At 49.9% G+C, this 23,812-nt stretch overlaps 2 protein-coding genes across 2 annotated transcripts in view; one reads left to right on the top strand and one right to left on the bottom strand.

The window, feature by feature from the left end:
• The window catches only part of VSIG1 (V-set and immunoglobulin domain containing 1), a 28,581-nt gene extending 15,662 nt beyond the window's left edge, over positions 1-12,919 (bottom strand). The window contains exon 1 of the mRNA XM_066640198.1: positions 12,718-12,919. Within this exon, the coding sequence (XP_066496295.1) occupies positions 12,718-12,919 (202 nt within the window). The remainder of the gene's footprint in view (positions 1-12,717) is intronic.
• The window catches only part of GAB3 (GRB2 associated binding protein 3), a 76,241-nt gene continuing 65,291 nt past the window's right edge, over positions 12,863-23,812 (top strand). The window contains exon 1 of the mRNA XM_066640263.1: positions 12,863-13,199. Within this exon, the coding sequence (XP_066496360.1) occupies positions 13,128-13,199 (72 nt within the window). The 5' untranslated portion in view covers positions 12,863-13,127. The remainder of the gene's footprint in view (positions 13,200-23,812) is intronic.

Below are 23,812 nucleotides of genomic sequence, written 5' to 3'. Positions count from 1 at the left end.
ACTGGCTTAGGGCACAATCCTAACCAGGTCCACTTAGAAGTTAGTCCTATTTTGTTCAATGGGGCTTACTCTCAGGAAAGTGTGGTGAGTATTGCAGCCCTAGACATTGATTTCATTTATTTATCTTTCCTGTTTTTACGTGGGTCCTTCCTCCAAGGCGCTCAGGTTGGTGTACACAGTTCCTTCCCTCATTTTGTCTTTACAGTCCCCCTGTGAGGTAGAGGCTGATAGCTGCTGGCCCAAGGTGACCTTGGGAGCTTCATGGCTGAGCAGGGATTTGAACCTGGATCTTAGCATTTGAACCCGGACATTTGCAGAGGCCCCTGGGTAAATTTCTCAGTTTGCCTCCTTCTGAGCCAGGAAACCTCTTGGCTCAGGTCCTTTGAGCAAATGTTGAAAATACAGAATCTTAGCACTCCTTTGATGACATCTCCACTCCTGCTTTAGCTAGGGGACATCCACTAAAATTGACTGTTGGGAGAGTTAGAACAGATAAAAGAAAATATTTCTTTACTCAGCGTGTGGTTGGTCTGTGGAACTCCTTGCCACAGGATGTGGTGATGGCGTCTAGCCTGGACGCCTTTAAAAGGGGATTGGACAAGTTTCTGGAGGAAAAATCCATTACGGGGTACAAGCCATGATGTGTATGCGCAACCTCCTGATTTTAGAAATGGGCTCCGTCAGAACACCATTGCAGGGGAGGGCACCAGGATGCAGGTGTGTTGTTATCTGGTGTGCTCCCTGGGGCATTTGGTGGGCCGCTGTGAGATACAGGAAGCTGGACTAGATGGGCCTATGGCTTGATCCAGTGGCTCTGTTGTTATGTTCTTAACTACAATTCCCAGAATGCCTTGCAGGTCTCTTGTTATCAGGTGTGCTCCCTGGGGCATTTGGTGGGCCGCTGTGAGATACAGGAAGCTGGACTAGATGGGCCTGTGGCCTGATCCAGTGGGGCTGTTCTTATGTTCTTAACTACAATTCCCAGGAAGCCTTGCAGGTCTCTTGTTATCTGGTGTGCTCCCTGGGGCATTTGGTGGGCCGCTGTGAGATCCAGGAAGCTGGACTAGATGGGCCTCTGGCCTGATCCAGTGGGGCTGTTCTTATGTTCTTAACTACAATTCCCAGGAGGCCTTGCAGGTCTCTTGTTATCTGGTGTGCTCCCTGGGGCATCTGGTGGGCCGCTGTGAGATACAGGAAGCTGGACTAGATGGGCCTGTGGCCTGATCCAGTGGGGCTGTTCTTATGTTCTTATGCTTTGGAGAAATCCCTTCTCCCTGGACTACAGCCTTGCTGGTAGAGGGGACCTATGGGAAGCCAAGGGAGCCTAGTGGGTTTTGCCTCAGGCCCTCCAGTGCCACCACCACTGACAAAGACTCCACACAGTTACCTAGATGTCAGGAGGACCACTCGCAACCCACAACTACGCCGGTTTAAGCCTGATTCAGTTATGCAGACAGCCTTTCTTAACACACCCCATGACTAGTGCCTGAATCAAACTCTCCGACTTCCTTCGTGCACCCAGGTTTCCTCCGGCAGTTAGTACGAGGTCTTCAAACTGGGAACAATCGTTAGGGACTGTGACGTTTGTTAAGGTGTATGCCAGCCGTGATCAGAGAACCCTTATCTCAAGATAGGTGGAAAATAGAGTTGACCAGTACCAGGAACTGTGTGTTAACAGATGGTGTGAGTCAAGGCTGAGCAAACTGAAAAATCCAGTGCTAACAGCCCAATCCTATCCACACTTTCATGGGAGTAGGTGCCATTAACCCTAATGGGACTTACTTCTGAGTAGACATGCATAGGATGTGAGTCATCTATACTTGTGCACTGCCCAGACAGAATAATAGCTGTGTACAGGGCAAAAACCATAGACACGCTCTTCCACGGGAAGATAATAGCCCTTATAAATGTACAAGTTGTTGTATCTGCAACAGATGTTAACTCTAAAGTTGGATGAGATGACTCCTTGGCTAGTCATATGCTCCTTAGACGGGCAACTAGAGCCAGAGATGCAGAGTAACCCAGCTCAAGGGATGGTGCCAGCCTAATTGACCCCTGTGACTGGACTCATAGCTGACCCCTGAGTGCCCAGGGCCCACAAGGGGTTGGGGAAAGAGGCAGGAAGGCCACAAGGCCATCATCACACAGTCACTGCCCTCTCTTGCCTGCCTCCCATCTGCAAATGAGAATGTCCACTCTGGTCCCTCCATCCGGTTGCTTAGTGCTGCCTCTGGGTGAATATTGCTTTTGCCAAGGGATAAGGAGGGGAGGAGGGATATCTCCCTCCGAGCTTCTCCATAGCTCTTCTCTGTTTCCCCAATGGTTTCAAAACAGTCACTGCAGAAAAGAGGGCTAGAAACTTGTTGAATGCTGGTGAAGTCTTCACCAACAGAGTCACTCTAACGTGAATGGAGAGATAACTAGGAACAAAAACAGAATGTTATAAAGGTTCACTATTCCTCAACATATATGCAATCCTGACTTGAGTCTGGTCTCTGGCTGGCAATCCGAAGGGCTAGGCAAGATCTTACACCGGAAGGGGTGATGCTGAACTCTTAGGAGTTAAGGGCCATTCAGAGAAACGAAGGCTCAACCTCCAGACCACACCTCCTGTGCAGGTGGACCCAGGCCCGTAGCCAGGATTCTAGAGGTGGGAGGGCGACTATTTTTTCAAGGGGGGCAATGATGTCAGGTATCTCTGCTGGTGGGCAAAATAGAAAGGCGAAGTCTGGAGAAACATCAAAGACCCAACGCTCCCCCAAATTTCATGGAGAGAAAATAATGTGGGGTTTGTTTTTGGAAAGATGCATTCATTAGCTGTAAAGCAATGCAACAACAATTTGCATAGAATAAATGCATCTCTGCATGCAACGTAAAATGTATTGCCTACATAGAAATAACATGCAACATATCCTTTCATTTACACACCAGAGCAATACACAGGCCTGCAACCATGCAAAAGTAAAACATATCACTGTGATGCAGGTAGTATTTGCTTGTATTGAAAGTGCCTATTTAACACCTATCTAGCGCCTATCTAGCACCTATATAACGCCTGTCTAGCACCTATCTAGCGCCTATCTAACACCTATCTAGTGCCTATTTAATGCCTATTTAACTATTTAACACATAGAGCACCTATCTAGCACCTATCTAACACCTATATAGCACCTATCTAGCACCTATATAATGCCTATCTAGTGCCTATTTAACACCTATATAGCGCCTATCTAGCACCTACATAGCGCCTAACACCTATATAAAGCCTAGTGCCTATTTAACACCTATATAGCGCCTATTTAGCACCTATATAGCACCTATACAGCACCTAACACCTATATAATGCCTATCTAGCACCTATATAGCACCTATCTAACATCTATCTAGTGCCTATTCAATGCCTTTTTAACACCTATATAGCGCCTATCTAGTGCCTATTTAACACCTATTTAACACCTATCTAGCACTTATCTCGCGCCTATCTAGCACCTATCTAGCGCCTATCTAACACCTATCTAGTGCCTATTTAACACCTATTTAACACCTATCTAGTGCCTATTTAACATCTATTTAACACCTATCTAGCGCCTATCTAGCACCTATTTAACACCTATCTAATGCCTATCTAGCACCTATCTAGCACCTATCTAACACTGATCTGACACCTATCTAGTGCCTATTTAACACCTATCTAGCACCTATTTAACACCTATATAGCCCCTATCTAACACCTATCTAATGCCTATCTAGCACCTATCTAGCACCTATATAGTACCTATCTAACACTGATCTGACACCTATCTAGTGCCTATTTAACACCTATCTAGCACCTATCTAGCACCTAACACCTATATAATGCCTGCCTAGTGCCTATGCAACACCAGAGGTCATAACTTCCAAGGAGTCCCCCAGGACCCTGTTCTACTCACTCCACACACATGCACTCTCTCTCTTCCCAATCCCTGCCAGAAGCACTGAGCTGTCTTCCTTCCTGTGCACAAAAAATGTTGCAGAAAGGGCTTCAAATCACCCCCAACTGATGCCAGATTAGATAAAGAGGACAGGCTTGGAAAAAATGCTGGGGGGGGGGCAAACTGGCCCCCCCAGCTACGGCCCTGGACCTCATCTTGAGATCTCAAGTGGACCCTGCATCATTGCTCTGTTCACACTCTGTGTGTGTGTCCGTCCCTTTGAACTCAGTGGGACTTACTCCTTAGCAGGCAAGCATTGGTTTGTGTTTTCAATCAGCTAGATTACTCTCCCTAGCCCGCACCAAACAGACTTGAAATACCATGTAGGTATCTAAATGAAGTCCCTGGGCTGTATCCACCCACGTTGGGGGGGGGGGCGCTGTCTTCTTTTGCAAAAAGGCATGTTTATTTTTCCATTGTGCCTGATTCGGCGTTGCAGATGAATGGGACGTTTTCATCTAAGAGTCTGACTCAGAGGCTGCCAAAAGGGAGTTTCTGTTGCCTGGGCCCTTCCCATTTGCTTCACTATCTTTAGATAAGGGCCCACCGGCAACAACATGGTTTATTGCTGGACAACTGAACAGTCCCCGCATTGGACATTTGCGTCTGTTCTTTTTGCACCCCAGACATTTGTATCTCAGTATATGTATATTTATATTAGATGTACTTTTTATATACAGGAGCTTGCTTCCTGAGTACACTTCTGTACTGCAGCGAGTCATGGACTCTTCGCTCACAACAGGAGAGGAAACTGAACGCTTTCCACATGCGCTGCCTCCAACGCATCCTCGGCATCACCTGGCAGGACAAAGTTCCAAACAACACAGTCCTGGAACGAGCTGGAATCCCTAGCATGTATGCACTGCTGAAACAGAGACGCCTGCGTTGGCTCGGTCATGTTGTGAGAATGGATGATGGCCGGATCCCAAAGGATCTCCTCTATGTAGAACTCGTGCAAGGAAAGCGCCCTATAGGTAGACCACAGCTGCGATACAAGGACATCTGCAAGAGGGATCTGAAGGCCTTAGGAGTGGACCTCAACAGGTGGGAAACCCTGGCCTCTGAGCGGCCCGCTTGGAGGCAGGCTGTGCAGCATGGCCTTTCCCAGTTTGAAGAGACACTTGGCCAACAGTCTGAGGCCAAGAGGCAAAGAAGGAAGGCCCATAGCCAGGGAGACAGACCAGGGACAGACTGCACTTGCTCCCGGTGTGGAAGGGATTGTCACTCCCGAATCGGCCTTTTCAGCCACACTAGACGCTGTTCCAGAACCACCATTCAGAGCGCGATACCACAGTCTTTCCAGACTGAAGGTTGCCAACACAACACACTTTTTATATTTAAAACACAAAGGTAGAGTTAGGGTTAGGGCTGGGCTAGATAGACAGGTAGATTACCCTTTATCCAGGCATCCAAAATCCGGACTATTCCAAAATCCAGACATTTTTGTCCAAGACTTTTTTTCCTGTAGTGCGAACACTAGAAGGTCTTGTGTTCATTCCCAAGCACAGTGCAGGCACAAGGCTGTTAAGTTCAGTTCTCTGCCCTATGGTGTGTACCTATACAGACATTGTTGGAAAAGGTTCAAGAAGCCAACAGACACTCGTATTGGTAACGGTGAAGAGGAATCAGCTCATTATATTTATGCAGTTATTCTGAAATCCAGACACCTTCCCATCCCAAGCAGTTTGGATAAGGGATACTCGACCTGTAGAACATGGGGTTTGTCGCCCAGTGGGATGCAAATGACCAGGATGGCACAAATGGGACTCAAATGTCCAGGGACGCCAATGACCACGGCACATTTGACCAGGACACAAGCATCCAAGATGCAAATACCCTAGTACCCGAATAGACATTGCAGAAGCATGTGATACTCCTCTAGCTTTTCTTCTGAATGAAGAGTGCACTGTTGGGGAAGGGCAATGTGAGCGCAAGACCTTCTGGTGCCTGGGGCATGTGCCAAATTCTGTTCCTTTTACCTGGTGGCACCTCTGCAACCACCACCATTGCTCCTTCTCCTGCTCACTGAATTCAAAAAGAAAGAAGGGGGGGGGGGAGCAGGAGAGAAAGTGTGGAGATGAGAATGATGGGCTAGAGCAGGGGTGCCCAAACCCCGGCCCTGGGGCCACATGCGGCCCTCGAGGCCTCTCAATGCAGCCCTCAGGGAGCCCCTAGTCTCCAATGAGTCTCTGGCCCTCTGGAAATTTGTTGGAGCCCGCACTGGCCCGACGCAACTGCTCTTAGCGTGAGGGTGACTGCTTGACCTCTAGTGTGAGCTGTGGGATGAGGGCTCCCTCCACTGCTTGCTGTTTCACGTCTGTGATGCAGTAGTGGCAGCAAAGGAAAGGCCGGCCTTGCTTTGTGCAAGGCCTTTTGTAGGCCTTGAGCTATTGCAAGACCTTCGTTCATTCATATAAGTTCATCTTTAATATATTCATTTATGTAAAATTTAGTCAGATTTTAAATGTAAATTAATTCTCCCCCCCGGCCCCCAACATAGTGCCAGAGAGCTGATGTGGCCCTCCTGCCAAAAAACTTTGGACACCCCTGGGCTAGAGCATCAGTAGCTTTGGGTTGTATGTTCTGTAGTAGTATTGCCTAAGAAGTTAGGGGATAGAGCTGGCATCTTGGTTTCCCGGTGTTTGTGCTTCGTACACTTCCACACCTTTTCTAAACAAAAAGGATGCACTTAATATACATCCATTAGCCTCGAGCCAGTCTTTTGCACCTAAAATCAGACTACAGTGGACTTGCCTTATCCACAGATTCAGCATCCACAGATTTCACTATCTGCAGATGTGGGGGTCTCCTTAAAAAATAATGTTTAAAAGTAAAAATCAGTAAGAAAATAGCCTTCCCTATCTTCATGCTGCAAAACTGTGCCATTTGCAGGGCAGTCTTCTGCGCTCCTGTAAGCCACTCCTGGGTCATGCAATGCCTTCTGGGGTGAAACAGGGCCAAGGGAGCGGGGAGGTCACACAACCTGGAAGAGTACCCTGCAAATGACACAATTTTGCAATACGAAGGTAGGGAAGACTATTTTCTTACTGATTTTTGCTTTTATTAAACTTTTGACAAGGGACTCCAGTATCCACAGATATCGGTATCCACGGAGGGGCGTGCGCACTGGAACCAAACCCCTGTGCATACCAAGAGACTACTGCACACCAACATCGTTTCAGTGCATACTTATATGACGAATACTAAATCATTTCTGTCACCATGAGTGGGGGACCAAGAGGCGAGAATATATGTGGAGTAGGTGATCAAGGTGAACATGATCTTGCATAAAAGCCCTGTGACTCTATCATTTCTAATCCACTTCACTGGCAGTGAGAGAACAGAGAATTGACAGCCTGTTCCCAGTCAGTTCATCTCCTGTAAAACAACGCTTTTAGGATCCACCGCAGAGAGACAGGGCTACGCAAACCCAGTGGAAAATTATTTGTACCCATGACCACTAGATAGCAGCATTGCCACAATTTTTTCCTTCTTTATAAGACTGCTCTTTTTTGTATTAAGCAGACTGGCTTCCTGCAAAATGTCTTTCTTTGGCTTTCATTGATAATTGTTATTTAAGCATCAGAAAACTCCTTGGAAAAGGGGTTATAAATGTGAACAGCCCCCTTTTCCTAGGGTGGAACGAATGTTTCATCTTGACACGCTGGGTCAGCCATTTTCAACCAGTGGAGCGCCACTAGTAGTCCACAAGTGGGCCACAGGAATTTGGGAACTGGTCAGTGTGCCATGAAATGAAAAAGGTTGAAAATCGGTGCTCTGAATCCTTTGGAAGACAAGAAGCATTGCCCCCTCCCATATTATTATTTTGCTTCCTCCCCTTCCTCATTATTCTCCTCTCACTCCCTGGATTGGAAAAAGAAGAGGGGGAAGGAGCAGAACAGGTGCAGGGGAGAGAAGAGTGGTGAGCTAGAGTGTCACACTTTAGCCTCTCCTCCTCATTTCCTCTTCCGCTCTGTTGCCCTCTTTTCTTTTCCGTTCCAGGGAGTGGGAGGAGTAGAGGCTGTCATGTCACCAAATGAAGGAGGGCAGCATTTGATACAGCACTTCAGGCTCTAGGAGGTTTTGGACAGGCCCTGCTCACACTCAGGTCTGTGTGCCCAATGGCACATGATGTTCAAATGCATCATGATGTAGTCAGAGGTTTCTTCTACAAGAGCAGCTGGGCACAGCTGCAATTTGGATCACGACCATTGTGTATACACAGTGGTTCCCAAACTTTTCAGAGGCCCTAGAGCAGGGGTGCCTAAACCCCGGCCCTGGGGCCACTTGCGGCCCCCGAGGACTTCCAATCCAGCCCACTGCGAGCCCCCAGTCTCCATTGAGCTCTGGCTCTCCAGAGACTTGCTTGTGCCTGTGCTGGCCCAACGCAACTGCTCTCAGCAGGACGGTCAACTGTTTGACCTCTTGTGTGAGCTGTGGGACAAGGGCTCTCTCCACTGCTTGCTGTTTCATATCTGTGATGCAGTAGCGGCATCAAAGGAAAGGCTGGCCTTGCTTTGTGCAAGGCCTTTTATAGGCCTTGAGCTATTTCAAGACCTTCATTCATTGATATAAGTTCTGTCTCTAATGTATTCATTTATATAAATTTATTCAAATTTGAAATGTAAATTAACTCTATTTTTTCCCCGGCCCCTGACACAGTATCAGAGAGATGATGTGGCCCTCCTGCCAAAAAGTTTGGACACCCCTGCCCTAGAGGCTGCTGCCTGATTTATCAGTGCCCAGAGGTGTGACTATAATGGTGACTGGGCAGTAGTACTCCCCCCAAGTAGCAGCTTGTTTAACCCTTGATGCTCACAGCCTAATTTGCCGGGACAGTTTCGCAACCCACCAAAAATTGGATCGTGGCCCACTGGTGCGTCCCAGACCCACAGTTTGGGAAACCACTGAGCACGAGGTCTTAGTCGTCTACCTCTGTGCCATTTTCCCATCAACCTCTCTGTGACTATTTAACCCTGAAAGTCCCATTTACTACAATGGTACTTTGGGGCATGTGTGTACGTCTATGCGTGTAAGATGACAGACCCAGGACCACAGGCAAAACGCTGTCACCCACTCCCGACTCACAGTTACAAAGCAGAAGCACACAGTGTTTCGGCCCCGGTTGTGTTATCGCTCAGCGTGATTGACCGACCGAAAGCTCTATAAGAATACACCAAGCATCACTAGCCTGGCTGAGAGGCAGAGACATCCAGATCCAAAATCCATGTCCCTTAGATTCCTAGAACGCTGCTTAGGGGATTCATAGACCTGCCCACAGATCTGGAAATCACATACCTCCTCCATGAGATCTTAAAAGGGTGTGGAGGCAGCGCACTTAATGGAGAATTTTTTCTTCTTCCCCAAACTGGTAAGCAGGAGACTGTTCAGTCTGTAGGAGGAAATGGAGTAGTGGGTGGGAGAGACAGCTGGAACATGTATCGTGTACTGTTCTTCCAGCTCCTTCTCCCCCTCCCAAATATAGCACAGCATTGTTTTTCTGGCTGGGAGAGCACTGCAGAGACGCATTAGCATTTTGCTGAGTAAACGTGGCACATGGGCCATCGCATGAGCACCACTGCCTGCTTTCCCATGGCTCATCCCACTGAACTTCCTCCCTCTCTGTGGATGGAAGGGTTTCTCCTTTTTTCCTGTTTTGTTTCTCGTGATCCCTTCTCATTTGGCCACAGTGAATGCAAATGATCTTTAATGTCGCTTGCAATCAGTGGAGACAACGCAAAAAATACAATACAACACACTGCGGGCTCGTGAAATGAACACCAGGGCGAAGGCCACATTTTAGTCTGTATGCAGACAGCCCATGTCAGGATTAGGGAAACCAGATTCAAATCCCCCCCCCCCCCCAATTCACCCACAGAGCTCACTGGCTGAGCACTGCCTTTTGGGCCTCATCTACTGCACAGGTGGCGAAGATAAAATGGAATAAAATTAATGCTGGATATTGGCCTTGGTTCAACAAGGGTTGAACAAGCGTTCAACAAGGCCCTTCTGATATTCTTAAGAAAGGGCGCACAATGCAAAAACACTCACACAGATTTCCACAGGGATAAGAACATAAGAACAGCCCCACTGGATCAGGCCATAGGCCCATCTAGTCCAGCTTCCTGTATCTCACAGCGGCCCACCAAATGCCCCAGGGAGCACACCAGACAACAAGAGACCTGCAAGGCTTCCTGGGAATTGTAGTTAAGAACATAAGAACAGCCCCACTGGATCAGGCCATAGGCCCATCTAGTCCAGCTTCCTGTATCTCACAGCGGCCCACCAAATGCCCCAGGGAGCACACCAGATAACAAGAGACCTCATCCTGGTGCCCTCCCTTGCATCTGACATAGCCCATTTCTAAAATCAGGAGGTTGCACATACACATCATGGCTTGTACCCCGTAATGGATTTTTCCTCCAGAAACTTGTCCAATCCCCTTTTAAAGGCATCCAGGCCAGACGCCATCACCAGATCCTGTGGCAAGGAGTTCCACAGACCGACCACAGGCTAAGTAAAGAAATATTTTCTTTTGTCTGTTCTAACTCTCCCAACACTCAATTTTAGTGGATGTCCCCTGGTTCTGGTGTTATGTGAGAGTGTAAAGAGCATCTCCCTATCCACTCTGTCCATCCCCTGCATAATTTTGTATGTCTCAATCATGCCCCCCCCGATGTCACAGGCTGTACCTCTTCCATTGCTTTTGGCACTCACCAGACTCCTGTTTCAGTGTGGTGTGTGCACATAAATTCTGCTTTAACAGTGAAAAGACACTTGCGCAATACCTCAAACTGGGCTTGGTTTCAACCGTTCATGCTCTAGTCACTTCCACTGCAGTGGCCTCTTTGTGGGACTGCCCCTGAAGACTATTCAGAAGCTTGAGTTGGTTCAAAATGGGGCTGCTTGTTCTGTCTGTAATTGGAGCTAGTAGAAGGGATTGCATCACACACTTACTCTTGACCAGCAGCTCCAGTTCCCAAATGGTGATCAGACGGCTTATGTTGAGGCTCTAGATTTGTTCCAGAAAGCCTTAAGTGACCCGGAACCAGGGGACCATAAAAAAGGCTCTCTCCATATGACCCCAACTAAGCTGCAACAGGCGAGTACCAAAGATAGGTGGGTAATGGTTTTTAGATGGATTGCAAACAAAGTCAATGGTCTTCTGCAGGTTATTGCTGCAGTTTGAAACTGGTTTCAAGCTGTCTGGGTTTCTGCTGTTCCCTGTTGTCATCTTTGCCTATAACCTTCATCTACAGCCTTAACGGAAGTTTTTTTTGCAAATCTAAACACTGGTGTTATTTGTTGATCTCCAACCTGCTCTTCAGGAACAAAACATCTCCAAGGGGCTCGTAAAAGAGCTTCTTAACAATCCTAAAATACTAAACCCAGTGGAAAAGGTAAAAAAAACCAAAAACCCAGAAGCCTAGAAAAGAGAAATAATCAAGTGTATAAAAAACAGCAACATCAGATTTTTGCACTGCGGGCATGTGAAATCAACACCAGGGCAATGGCCACATTGAGGTCTGTACGCAGACAGCCCATGTCAGAATTAGGGAAACCAGATTCAAATCCCCCCTCCCCCATTCACCCACAGAGCTCACTGGCTGAGCCCTGCCTTTTGGACCTCATCTACTGCACAGGTGGCGAAGATATTGGGGAAATTTGGGCGTCCCCTCCTTTGGTTCCTGGGCCTGCTTTTTGACCCTGGGTCCTGGCATCATGTGTCCCCTGCACCCCAACTGATGGGTCCTGGTGAGAGCAGAAAACGTGAGATCCCAGGAAATTGGGGGGTCCCTTCCTTTGACTCCTGGGCCCCCTTTTTGACCCTGGGTCCCGGCATAATGTGTCCCCTGCAGCCCATCTGATGGGTCCTGGTGAGAGCAGAGAATGTGAGATCCCAGGAAATTGGGGGGGGGTCCCCTCCTTTGACTCCTGGGCCCACTTTTTGACCCTGGGTCCTGGAATAATGTGTCCCCTGCACCCCATCTGATGGGTCCTGGTGAGAGCAGAGAATGTGAGATCCCAGGAAATTGGGGGGTCCCTTCCTTTGACTCTGGGCCCCATTTATGACCCTGGGTCTGGCATCATGTGTCCCCTGCACCCCATCTGATGGGTCCTGGTGAGAGCAGAAAATGTGAGATCCCAGGAAATTTGGGGGTCCCCTCCTTTGACCCTGGGTCCTGGCATAATGTGTCCCTGCACCCCATCTGATGGGTCCTGGTGAGAGCAGAAAACGTGAGATCCCAGGAAATTTGGGGGTCCCTTCCTTTGACTCCTGGGCCCCCTTTTTGACCCTGGGTCCCGGCATCATGTGTCCCCTGCGCCCCATCTGATGGGTCCTGGTGAGAGCAGAAAACGTGAGATCCCAGGAAATTTGGGGGTCCCTTCCTTTGACTCCTGGGCCCCCTTTTTGACCCTGGGTCCCAGCATCATGTGTCCCCTGCGCCCCATCTGATGGGTCCTGGTGAGAGCAGAAAACGTGAGATCCCAGGAAATTTGGGGGTCCCTTCCTTTGACTCCTGGGCCCCCTTTTTGACCCTGGGTCCCGGCATCATGTGTCCCCTGCACCCCATCTGATGGGTCCTGGTGAGAGCAGAAAACGTGAGATCCCAGGAAATTGGGGGGTCCCCTCCATTGGCTCGTGGGACCCTGATCCTGGGTACCATTAACCCCCCCTTTGGCGGAGGGGGGGAGAGTCCCGGGCGCGAGGCTCCGAGGCTGGGAGCGGTCCCCAGCGCCCTGCCTCCGCGCGGAGGACGGCAGCGCGGGCTGGGAGGATGCTGGCGCCCGGAGCATCGCCCCCTCCGGAGAGCGCCAGAGGGCGGAGGAGGCGCGCCCATCCCCGCGGCTGCCTGCAGGGCCGGGCTGGAGGGCAGCGGTCGCTCCGGCCCCGATGCACGTGCTGGCTTTTGTTTACCGGGGCTGAGCCAGCCCAGAGCCGTCATCACGTGCCCCCGAAGCCTGGCGTGTGTCGCCCGGGGGGTGGTGTGTGCGTGTCATGACTTCCTCCTCGGGCTGCGGCAGCAGCGGGTCCTGGCTGCAGGAAGAGCGGGGCTGCTAGATCGCCTTGGCTGGCCAGCACCGGCTGCAGCCCCCCCTCCAGCTACGCCACCGCCTCCAGCCCCCACCCCATCGGGGGTCGGGGGGGCCAAGATGAGCTCAGGGCACGTCGTCTGCACGGGCTGGCTCATCAAGTCACCCCCCGAGAAGAAGCTCAAGAGATACGTGAGTACCACCGACCCTGGGGAATAAGCCACAGAGCCCAAGCCTGTGCATGTCTACTCCGAAGCAAGTCCCGCTGTAGTCCGTGGGGCTTACTCCCAGGAAAGTGTGGAGAGGATTGGAGCCACAGGCGCACGGATCCCGAAAAGTGCGTCTTGCACCGGCTGCAATGCACCGTCCCTCCCTTTGCAACCGTTCACACGTTCTGCAGTCGCGTGTTTGGGGGAAGGGAAGGCGCCTTGCGGTGCGCGCGTGCACTTGTGGACGCGTGTAGAGGCTTTCCAAGAGACTGCGTCTGAACGCATGCAAAAAAGACTCGTGTTTTGTCTCCACCCCTCCCCCCTTTTGATTCTTCTCCACCTGCAAGGGCAATTCAGGTTGCAATCCTGTCCACACTTACTTGGGAGTAAGCCCCATTGATTGTCAGGGGACTTGCTTCTAAATAGGCATGCATAGGGCAAGGCTGTCAGGTGGTTGCAGGGAGCTTTCTGGGCCTCCCCCCCCGCCCTTCCCCATTTGGACCCCTGAATGTGGTTGCTTTGAACCCCAGCCAGGCTCACAAAGAGCAACAACAACAACCACCACACCTTCCACCACCACCACCACCACCAGCTCCTATTCTCTGTTTCACTTCATGTGTCTTGTTTTGCAGCTGAGAAATTCAAATGCATGTGTGGGCAGGGTGTGGGGTTTCCAATGCATGGGGGGTGTGGGGTTGGGATCAGGGTGACTTGCAAAAAATGAAACTTCTGGTCCTGGTAGGGAAATAAAATAGAAGATGCATCACCTCCTGCAAAGCCTTCACAAGGGGAGGCAGGTCTTGCAGAGATGCCATGCGCTGCAGAGCTCAGGGATCTTGTCGTTCTCCCCCCCAGAGAACAGATATCTGAAAATGGATCAGATATTTTCTCCATTTGATATCACTGCGGCTCAGAATCGTTGGCATTGCATCAAGTTGGGTCTCCCCCCCCTCCTCGCCTGTTGTCTTTCTGAGGAAGGGGAGGATTGAGAAATGGCTGGCCGAGGAAGTTCAGGAGGTAAACGTCTGCAGGCAGGCATCCACGCCACATTGGGACCAGTGTGGAGTTGTACATTGTTCCTATGTGGCCCATCTCTTGGTAGCTGGGGTGGGTGGTGGGAAAGTATTTTCTTTTTGCCAAAGGTTTTCCCAAAGAAAGCCTCTTTGGCATGCTCTGGGAGCATAGTTGCAAGGAAGCCATATCTCTGCAAGCCAGAAAAAGTCCCTTTGCCTGAATTCACCCCCCCCCCACCCCATTCCGGCTCCTAGGCGTCTCACTCTCCCAGCTGTCCAACTAGCCTTGTTCAAGCTGTCTCCTCCTCTCCTCCAGGTTTGTTCTCCGTGTCTCCACCAGGCTGCACATAGGCTAGGGGATACCTCCGCCTTGTCCCACAACAAGCGACTTGTGTGTTCAGCAGGAGATGGAGTGACTCTGGAGTGCAGACCCAGATGTCTCCTTGGCCGTGTTTGGCTGGCTGTCCAGTTTGTTGAGTCGGTGGGAGGCTGGCTGAGAGGGGTGAAGGCACATGCCCCAAGGTGCTCTCTGGAGAGACATTGCCTTTGCTTTCTCATGTGAGGGCAAACCCCGACCTGGAGGCCATATGTGGCCCTCAGGGACCCCCCCCAATCTGGCCTGCAGGGAACCCCTGTTCTCCAATGAGCCTCTGGCCCTTTGGGGACTGCTAGAACCCGTGACTGGCAGTGACTGGCAGTCATAACTACCAGATGCAACCTTTGGGCTGAGTTAGAGCAAGGCCTTTTATAGTCTCCTTGTGTTTTCTGCTTTTTCTTGGGCATTATTTTAAACCCCCCCCCCATTGCCTCTGAACACCTTATGTCTCCGTGTGTGTGGCTTGGTCTGGCTTGTTCCGTATGTGTTCACTGTGCAAGAGGTGTGTGGCAAGCGGTTCATATTTCTCATGTGGTTCTACATGCCTGCATTCTAGTTCTCATGTGCGCTACAAATAAGCTTAGCAAAATTCATTCATTTATATAAGTTCTGTCTCTAATGTATTCATTTATGTAAATGTATTCAAATTTGAAATGTAGATTAATTCCTTTCCCCCCCCCGGCCCCCGACACAGTGTCAGAGAGATGATGTGGGCCTCCTGCCAAAACATTTGCCCACCCCTGTCCTAGCCGTCTCACTCTCCCAGCTGTCCAACTAACCTTGTTCGAGCTGACTCCTCCTCTCCTCCTGGTTCGTGTCTCCACCAGGCTGTACGTAGCCTGGGGGTACCTCTGTCCTGTCCACAACACACCTCTTGTGCTCCGTGTGTGTTCAGTGGGAGGTGGAGTGACTCTGGAGTGCAGACCCAGATGTGTTGCTTGCTCCGGGCCGTGTTCGGCTGACTGTCAGGTTTGTTGAGTTGGTGGGAGGTTGGCTGAGAGGGGTGAAGGCGCATACCCTAAGGCCGCTTTCTGGAGAGACATGCCCTTGCTCTATGACGGGGTGGGCAAACCCCGGACTGGGGGCCATATGTGGCCCCAAGGTGCCCTCTGATGTGCCCTTGCTCTGCGACAACAGGGCCGCTGTCATCATTCTTCCTCTGGCCAGTTTCCCCCTCTGGGTTCTCCTGGCGCTTCCAAAGGATCAAGTTGATACTTGACATGTCCTAGCGCATTTTTCCCTGGCTTCCTGAACCTGGACACAGAAAGCAAATAATTGGGCGGGACGGGGACAGGGGGAAACAGATCTGTGAATCCTTCCTTTCTGAGCATCGTATCTTGTTATCACTTCCTTCTGGCTGTGGAGGCCTGAATATTCCTTTCAGTTTGCATTTTTCTAACTTTAAATAGCCGTTCCAGCCTGTCTCCAGGGAGCTTTGTATAAATAGCCATCTGTAGTGTCTTTGGATTTCATTGCATGGCTGACATGAACATCGGTGGGCCGATTCTGGAGTAAGACATGCCCAAGCCGTTCCGACGGGGCTGCCTGCGGATGGCCCCGGCCGTAGACTCGTATACGAAGTGTGTACATCATGCAAGTGATATTGTTAGCCGCCCTTCAGAGTGGAACGAGTGAGATGACTCAGAAAGCCATCCACACGCTATTTCAGGCTTGCGTTTTCGGCAGTCGGTATGATGGATTCAGGACCTTTCGGTTCAGTAGATGCACCACCAGCTGTTGGCATCTTCTCCACTTCGTGTTGCTGGCCCAGACTCCTAGTCTCAATTTGCCCTTGCGAAACTGAGCTTGCAAGCATGCATCACAAGTGTGTCTTGTAAGATGTTTGTCGTGTTTAGCCGCTCCAGAGACCTCAGTGTAGTGTGTTGTTGTGGTTATTTTATATTAAGGAGAAGAACCTTGCTGGATCAGGCCAAGGGCCAAGTCCAACTTCCTGCATCTCACCGTGGCCCACCAGAAGCCTTAGGGACCACACAAGACCACACAAGACCACAAATCCCCGCATCCTGTCGCCTCTCCCTTGCATCTGGCATTCAGAGACAACCTACTTGTAAAACCTACTTGTAAAACCAGGAAATTGCGTATACCCATCATGGCTTGTAACCTGTGATGGATTTTGCTTCCAGAAATCTCCCCAATCCCCTTTGAAAGGCATCTAGACCAGACGCCCTGTGGCGTCTGATCGGGATCAGGATCAGGACATCCTGTGGCAAGGAGTTCCACAGATTCATCATAGGATATTATCCTATCCGCAGCAGCTTGGGAACATGAATTAGACTGAGCGAGCAATTTGGCCAAGCGAGCTTCACAGTTTGAACCAAGGCTCTCCTAATGATGTGCTGGGTATGTCATGAGGAAGCAGTAGATACTATTGGCTGCGCGAGACAGCATGGAGGATAGAGTCTTGAATTTAGAGTTAGAGTCACAGCATGGACTAGTGGTAAGAGTCTAGAGCAATTTGGGTTTGAATGGTTATTTGGTGGCCCTTGTCAATATGAAGCTTGTTAAAGTGCTCTTTGAGCCTGCAAAGAGTTTTGCACACATGAACATGACGCAGTTTTTACAACAACATTGTCAGATATCATTATGCCCCACATTGCAGCTGTAGCTGATAGGGAGCGGCTTGCCACCTACTGAGTTTGTGGCAGAGGTGAGATTCAAACCCGAGAAGTCCTGAACCGCAGCTCCGTCTCTTAGCTATTCTGTTGAGTCAGCTCTGGGTGTAAATATTTCTCAGCCTAACCTACCTTGCAAGGTTCTTAGGAGAATAAAAGGGGGCAGTGACCATTTGCCCTTTGGAAGAAGGACAGTATGAAGAGAAAATCATGCTTTCTGTTTACAGCATTCCAGAACAGACTGTAGGACACATACCCCCTCTGCTAATCAATTGACCCCCCCCCTTTTTTGTGTGTGTGTGGCCCATGTAATGGGGTTGGGGTTTCTGGAGAACTGTGTTCAAAGTCTGTCTTAGCCATGAGAGCGGCCCTGATGCAATTCCTCTCTTTTAGCCTTGCCTCTGTCATTCATAAAATACCCTCGGGATCTGCGTGGGATCCATTCCTGGACCCCCTACGGACACTGATATCCATGGATAATGGAATCATTGGGGAGGGCTTCAAGGACCTCCCCAGACGCAACTAGAAGCACCTTCCTGTCTCATCTAGGAGGTACAATGAGGCCCTCTGGACGTGGGTCAGAAGAACCCCCACTGAGTCAAATCTATGGGTCCTTGACTACATGGTCAATCAGCCTGAAGAAAACACAGGTCATGGTTCAGGATGTGGACTCACCACCCTGCATTACATTACAATCTCTGCGCATGAACTGGAGGTTGTCCATGACTTTGTGTACCTTGGCTCAAGGATCTCCGACACTCTTTCTCTCGATACCGAGCTAAACAAGCGCATCGGTAAAGCAGCTACCACGTTTTCCAGACTCACAAAGAGAGTCTGGTCCAACAAGAAGCTGACAGAACATACCAAGATCCAGGTCTACAGAGCTTGCGTCCTGAGTACACTTCTGTACTGCAGCGAGTCATGGACTCTTCGCTCACAACAGGAGAGGAAACTGAACGCTTTCCACATGCGCTGCCTCTGATGCATTCTCAGCATCACCTGGTAGGACAAAGTTCCAAACAACACAGTCCTGGAACCTGCTGGAATCCCTAGCATGTATTCACTGCTGAAACAGAGACACCTGCGTTGGCTCGGTCATGTTGTTAGAATGGATGATGGCCGGATCCCAAAGGATCTCTTCTATGGTGAACTCGTGCAAGGAAAGCGCCCTACAGGTAGACCACAGCTGCGATACAAGGACATCTGCAAGAGGGATCTGAAAGCCTTAGGAGTGGACCTCAACAGGTGGGAAACCCTGGCCTCTGAGCGGCCCGCTTGGAGGCAGGCTGTGCAGCATGGCCTTTCCCAGTTTGAAGAGACGCTTGGCCAACAGTCTGAGGCTAAGAGGCAAAGAAGGAAGGCCCATAGCCAGGGAGACAGACCAGGGACAGACTGCACTTGCTCCCGGTGTGGAAGGAATTGTCACTCCCGAATTGGCCTTTTCAGCCACACTAGACGCTGTTCCAGAACCACCTTTCAGAGCGCGATACCAGAGCCTTTTGAGACTGAAGGTTGCCAACATGAATGACTACATGGATATGGAGGGCCCACTGCACAGTGTATTGCTTGATCTAGGTAGCTTGTGACCTAAACATGATTCCCCTGGTGGGATGTTTTGGAGCTTTGGTGACATCATAAACCCGATCCTGAGCTTAGGCTGCGCTTACGCTACTGGGATCTAAGTGATTTCATTAGTAAGATGGAGCTCCCCCACTCCGCCGCTTTGTTTTCTCCCTGATAATGTGCTCATGGTTAACTTCTAACAGCTGTAGTCATTGGAGGAGGATCTTGTTGGCTTCCATGGAAGCCGAAACAGCACTGAGGTCAGAGAACGAAAGCGGACTCTTACAACATGATTCTTCAGAAGCCACCGTTAACGCCCCGCTCTTGCGGTTGCACCCTAGAAAAGCCAGCGAGATGCAAATACAGGCAGAACTGCAGTAGCGTAGCTAGAGGGGGGCAAAATGGTAAGGACCGCAGGCGCTGCAATGCACCGTGTAAGTGCGCCCTCCCATTTGCCATTGGATTCTGTTCAGCATCAGCAGCATGCAGGAAATCCCATTTGGGTCAGCGAGCCTCTGTGTGTTGCTGTCCCTGCTCGGAATGGCTCTGACGGTGAGTGTGTGGGGGGGGAGCTGCTTACATAGCGTGTTATGGCGCCTGCAGTACTGTTCGCCCCCCGTTGCTACACTACTGCAGATCTGGGCTTTGTACCCAAGCTAGTGTTTAGAAGTCCTCTGAGACTAGAGTTGTGGGGCTGCATTTATTTATACAACCAAAAAAAAGTAGCATTGGTGCGCACTTGAAGTTTGCAGGGGAGAGGCTGTAGATCAGTGCCGGGGCATCTGTTTTGCAGACAGAGGGTCCCACGTTCCGTCCTTGGCAGCATTTTTAGGTAGGGCCAGGAAAAATTAGCTGCTGCCAGTCAGTGTCTGAAAGTACTGAACCAGATGGACCAATGGGCTGGCTCAGAGAGGCAGTTTCCTCTGGATCTCGTCTGATCTCGGAAGCTAAGCAGGGTCAGGCCTGGTTAGTACTTGGATGGGAAACCGCCTGGGAATACCGGGTGCTGTAGGCTTATACCATGATCTCGGAAGCTAAGCAGAGTCAGGCCTGGTTAGTACTCAGATGGGAGACTGCTTAGGAATACCAGGTGCTGTAGGCTTATACCATGACCTCGGAAGCTAAGCAGGGTCAGGCCTGGTTAGTACTCAGATGGGAGACTGCTTAGGAATACCAGGTGCTGTAGGCTTATACCATGATCTCGGAAGCTAAGCAGGGTCAGGCCTGGTTAGTACTTGGATGGGAGACCGCCTGGGAATACCGGGTGCTGTAGGTAGTCTTTCGAGACTGAAGGTTGCCAACCAATGTTGCAAAAACAGATCTTAGTCCAGAATGCCAATGTGGTTGCTATAGAAGTGGCCATGCTGATCCCTAAAGCACAGGGTCATGCATTTTCGATGCACGATTATGGTATTTTGTGGAGTTTTGCACTAACTGGCTTTACTTCTGTACTGTTTGTGTGTTGCGGGTCTTGCAAGACTTATTGAAATGAAGTGCATTGAACAGACAGAGAAAGTTCTTGGTGGGGGTGGAGGTTGCTGTTGTGATGAGAAAGCAAGCTTTCCTGTGCTTTTCTCCCCAGCAGAGGGTTTCCCAAACTGTGGGTCAGGATCTGATTGTTGGTGTGTCCTGAAACTGATGATAGCCAAGTAGGAAAATGTATTGAGCCCTATGGAAAGTGAAACTGAGCCACTTGTGCGCGTTTGTGAGTTGGTGAATGTACCTCAATCTTCTTCGAAGGGCAGGTGGAGAAGGATCCAATGCCATCAGAATGGTCTCGATCCAATGAACGCAGGCCCTCCCAAAACACTCGAGAAGGAAGTCCCCCATCCAAGCTGTCAAGGAAAATGTATTGTGTTGAGCCCTATGGAAAGCAAAACTGAGCCATAAGTGTGCGTTTACTCTCGAGTATGTGACTGTGTTTCAACTCCTATCGAAGACCAGGTGAAGAGGAACACAAGGCCACCAGGATGGTCCTGATCCCATGAACGTGGAGCTCAACAAACACTCCAGAATGTGGTCCCCCACCACCACAATAAAGTAAAACTTTTTTTGAGGGGGTCTCGTAAAGCTAGTGGGTCTTGGTAGAGCGTTGCTTTAAAAAGTGGGTCCCGGTGCTAACATGTTTGGCAACCACACCATGCTGGCTGTCTCATAAGGAAGCCGTGGACATTTTTGGCTGCACGATGCAGCAGGAGTCAGCATGGACTAGTGGTTAGAGCAGGGGTGTCCAAACTTTTTGGCAGGAGGGCCTCAGCATCCCTCTGTCACTGTGTCGGGGGCTGGGGAAAAAAGAATTAATTTATATTTCAAATTTGAATAAATTTACATAAATGAATATATTAGAGATGGGACTTATATGAATGAACGAAGGTCTTGCAATAGCTCAAGGCCTATAAAAGGCATTGCGCAAAGCAAGGCCAACCTTTCCTTTGCTGCTGCTGAGAGCAGTTGCGTTGGGCTGGTGTGGGTTCTAGCAAGTCTCCAGGGGGTCAGAGGCTCATTGTAGACCAGAGCCTCCTTGAGGGCCAGATTGGGAGTCCTTGAGGGCCGCAAGTGGCCCCAGCGCCGGAGTTTGGGCACCCTTGTGTTAGAGTCTTGAATGGGAGCTGTCTGGGTTCAGTGGTCTTTTGGTGGCCCTTGTGAATATGAAGCGTGCTGAGAGCTTTGCACATATGATGCAGTCCTTACAACAATGTTGTCAAATATTATTAGCCCCCCACATTGCAGCAGAAGCTGAGAGAGGATGACTTGCTACCTAATGAGTTCATGATAGAGGTGAGATTGAAACCAGAGACTCATGAACTGCAGCTCAGGATGCAGGTCTCTTGTCTTGTCTGCTCCCAGAGACATCTGAAAGGCTACTGTGAGATACAGGAAGCTGGACTAGAGGGGCCTTTGGCCTGATCCAGTGGGGCTGTTCTTATGTTCCATGCAACCGTGCTACCACCACAGAATTGGGAAGACCACTTGTCTGAATGCATTTCCATGTCAACATCTCCCTGCACATGGAGGGCAAACAGATGACATGTGTGTATGTGCAGGAAGGCTGTGAGATCAAAGGCCTTTCAAACATTCCAACCCAACATGAATTCTGAGGTGGCATGGAGTCATGGGAGGGCTGTACCATGTGCTTCTTGCTGGCATGTTGGAATCCGCTTAGGCCCTCCCTTTGTACATGATGCAGCAGTCGCCCAAAAGGAGAAGTTCAAATCATTTGACCCTCTTCTGCTTTCTCTGCTTCTCCTGTATTGGCTTCGTCAGTTCTCATTTTTAATTAGGGAATGTCTAGTCCTCAAAGCAGGCTCTGAGCTCAGCACAAAGCGCCCCCAGAGCTGATGCCACGAGCTTGCGCTCTTCCTATGGCCGTGGGGCACATGACTCTTCAGGTCAGAGACGGGCCAAAATTACAGGCAGGAATCTTTCCCTGCTTTAATGCATTCGCAACAAAGGGACTAGAACCAGGGGCCATCCACTGGTTGAGCCAGTGTCGGGAGAGTTAGAATAGATAACAGAAAATCTGTCTTTACCCCGTGTGTGATTAATCTGTGGAACTCCTTGCTGCAGGATGTGGTGTCTGGCCTAGATGCCTTTCAAAGGAGATTGGAAAGATTTATGGAGGAAAAGTCCATCACAGGTTTCAAGTCAAGATAATGTACAGTCTGAGATTAACTGGTTGTTCATCTTGAGGGCCGGGTAGGAATTTTTATGTCATCTGAATTGGCCGTGGATGGCAGTTTTTCCACCTACCCCAGACTGGCAAGGGAGGGGCAGTGTGTGCAGTAGGTTTCATGTTTTAAGAACCCTACAACTACATCTCGCACACAGTTCTTCATCGTTTACGTCAGTCAGACCCCTGAAATGAGCTCATCTGTAGGAGAAACAACCAGAGATTGGGGGTGGGGGGGGGAAGATATATTTGCAGGACAGTACCTGCAAGCCGTGGCGAGTCATGCACCCCTCCTGTTCCTTCCTTCCCACACCCTGCACCGTCGCTATAAATTCCGCATCTGTGGGGTTGCGACCACAATTTTCCCACCCCATTGTCTCGTTTGGCATGAAGGAATATGATCTCGTTTTTGGCTAAATTAGTAATTTGGACAGCTTGGCAGGACCGTCAGTGATGTTACCTTGGCTATTTTTTTTTGCTTTAACCTCCTGATGGTTCGACACGGTGTTTAGTCTGCTGTGATCACGGTTCATTTTTCACGGGGAAAAAAATATTTGCGTAAAGAGCATTGCTGTTCTTGGCTTTCTCGGAGGCCAAAAATGTGCGGCGAGTCATTTCCGCGACAATTAAATTGGGTGGTGCTGGAGGAGAGCCCCGAAGCCCCTGTCTAATCTTTGACAACATGTTTTCTGCGTGCGCGAATGCCATGCTACTGGTCTCCTTTCGAGGAAAAACACACAAGTGAGCGGCTTTTATCGGGGACGAACGGCCCTGAGCTGAAGTGGCGAAGGAAGTGTTGATCTTTTGTGCTAATTAACCTAATCTGATGCTCAAACAATAGAGGGGAAAGCTGATAATGGGAATGACGGTTTTAAATGGTTCCTTAAACCACTTAGGGGAGGAATGTGATGCTTGTGGAGTGTCAAAATGTTATAGAGAATATGCGGTGCTTATTGTAGGCAGTGTTTATTAGGCAAATTCAGGCAATGCTTTCCCAAGACCCCCTGTGAATGCCGAAATCCCTGGCTCATTAAATCCTTAGGGGGCAGGCTGGTGCAGCGCTACAGTAACTTACCTGCACCTTTGGAGGCCTCCTGGCTCCTCAGAAGCTCTCCCCCCGGATGCTACCGGAAGCCAATTCCAGTTCATGCTGGTAACTTCTGGTCAGTTCTGGGCGTGTTGTGAGGCACAGGGAAGCCATGGAAGTTGCCAGCACAAACTGCAAATGCCTCCTGGACGCCAATTCTGGTCGCATCTGGGAGGTCCTCTGAGTCCCTCCAGCCCCGGGCTCTGTATCCATGGATGCTTCAATCCATGGAGTCCATGAATAAGGACGACCCA

The sequence above is a fragment of the Tiliqua scincoides genome, chromosome 12 (assembly GCF_035046505.1).
Source record: "Tiliqua scincoides isolate rTilSci1 chromosome 12, rTilSci1.hap2, whole genome shotgun sequence".
NCBI classification, from domain to species: domain Eukaryota; kingdom Metazoa; phylum Chordata; class Lepidosauria; order Squamata; family Scincidae; genus Tiliqua; species Tiliqua scincoides.
This window is presented reverse-complemented; position numbering and strand designations above follow the sequence as displayed.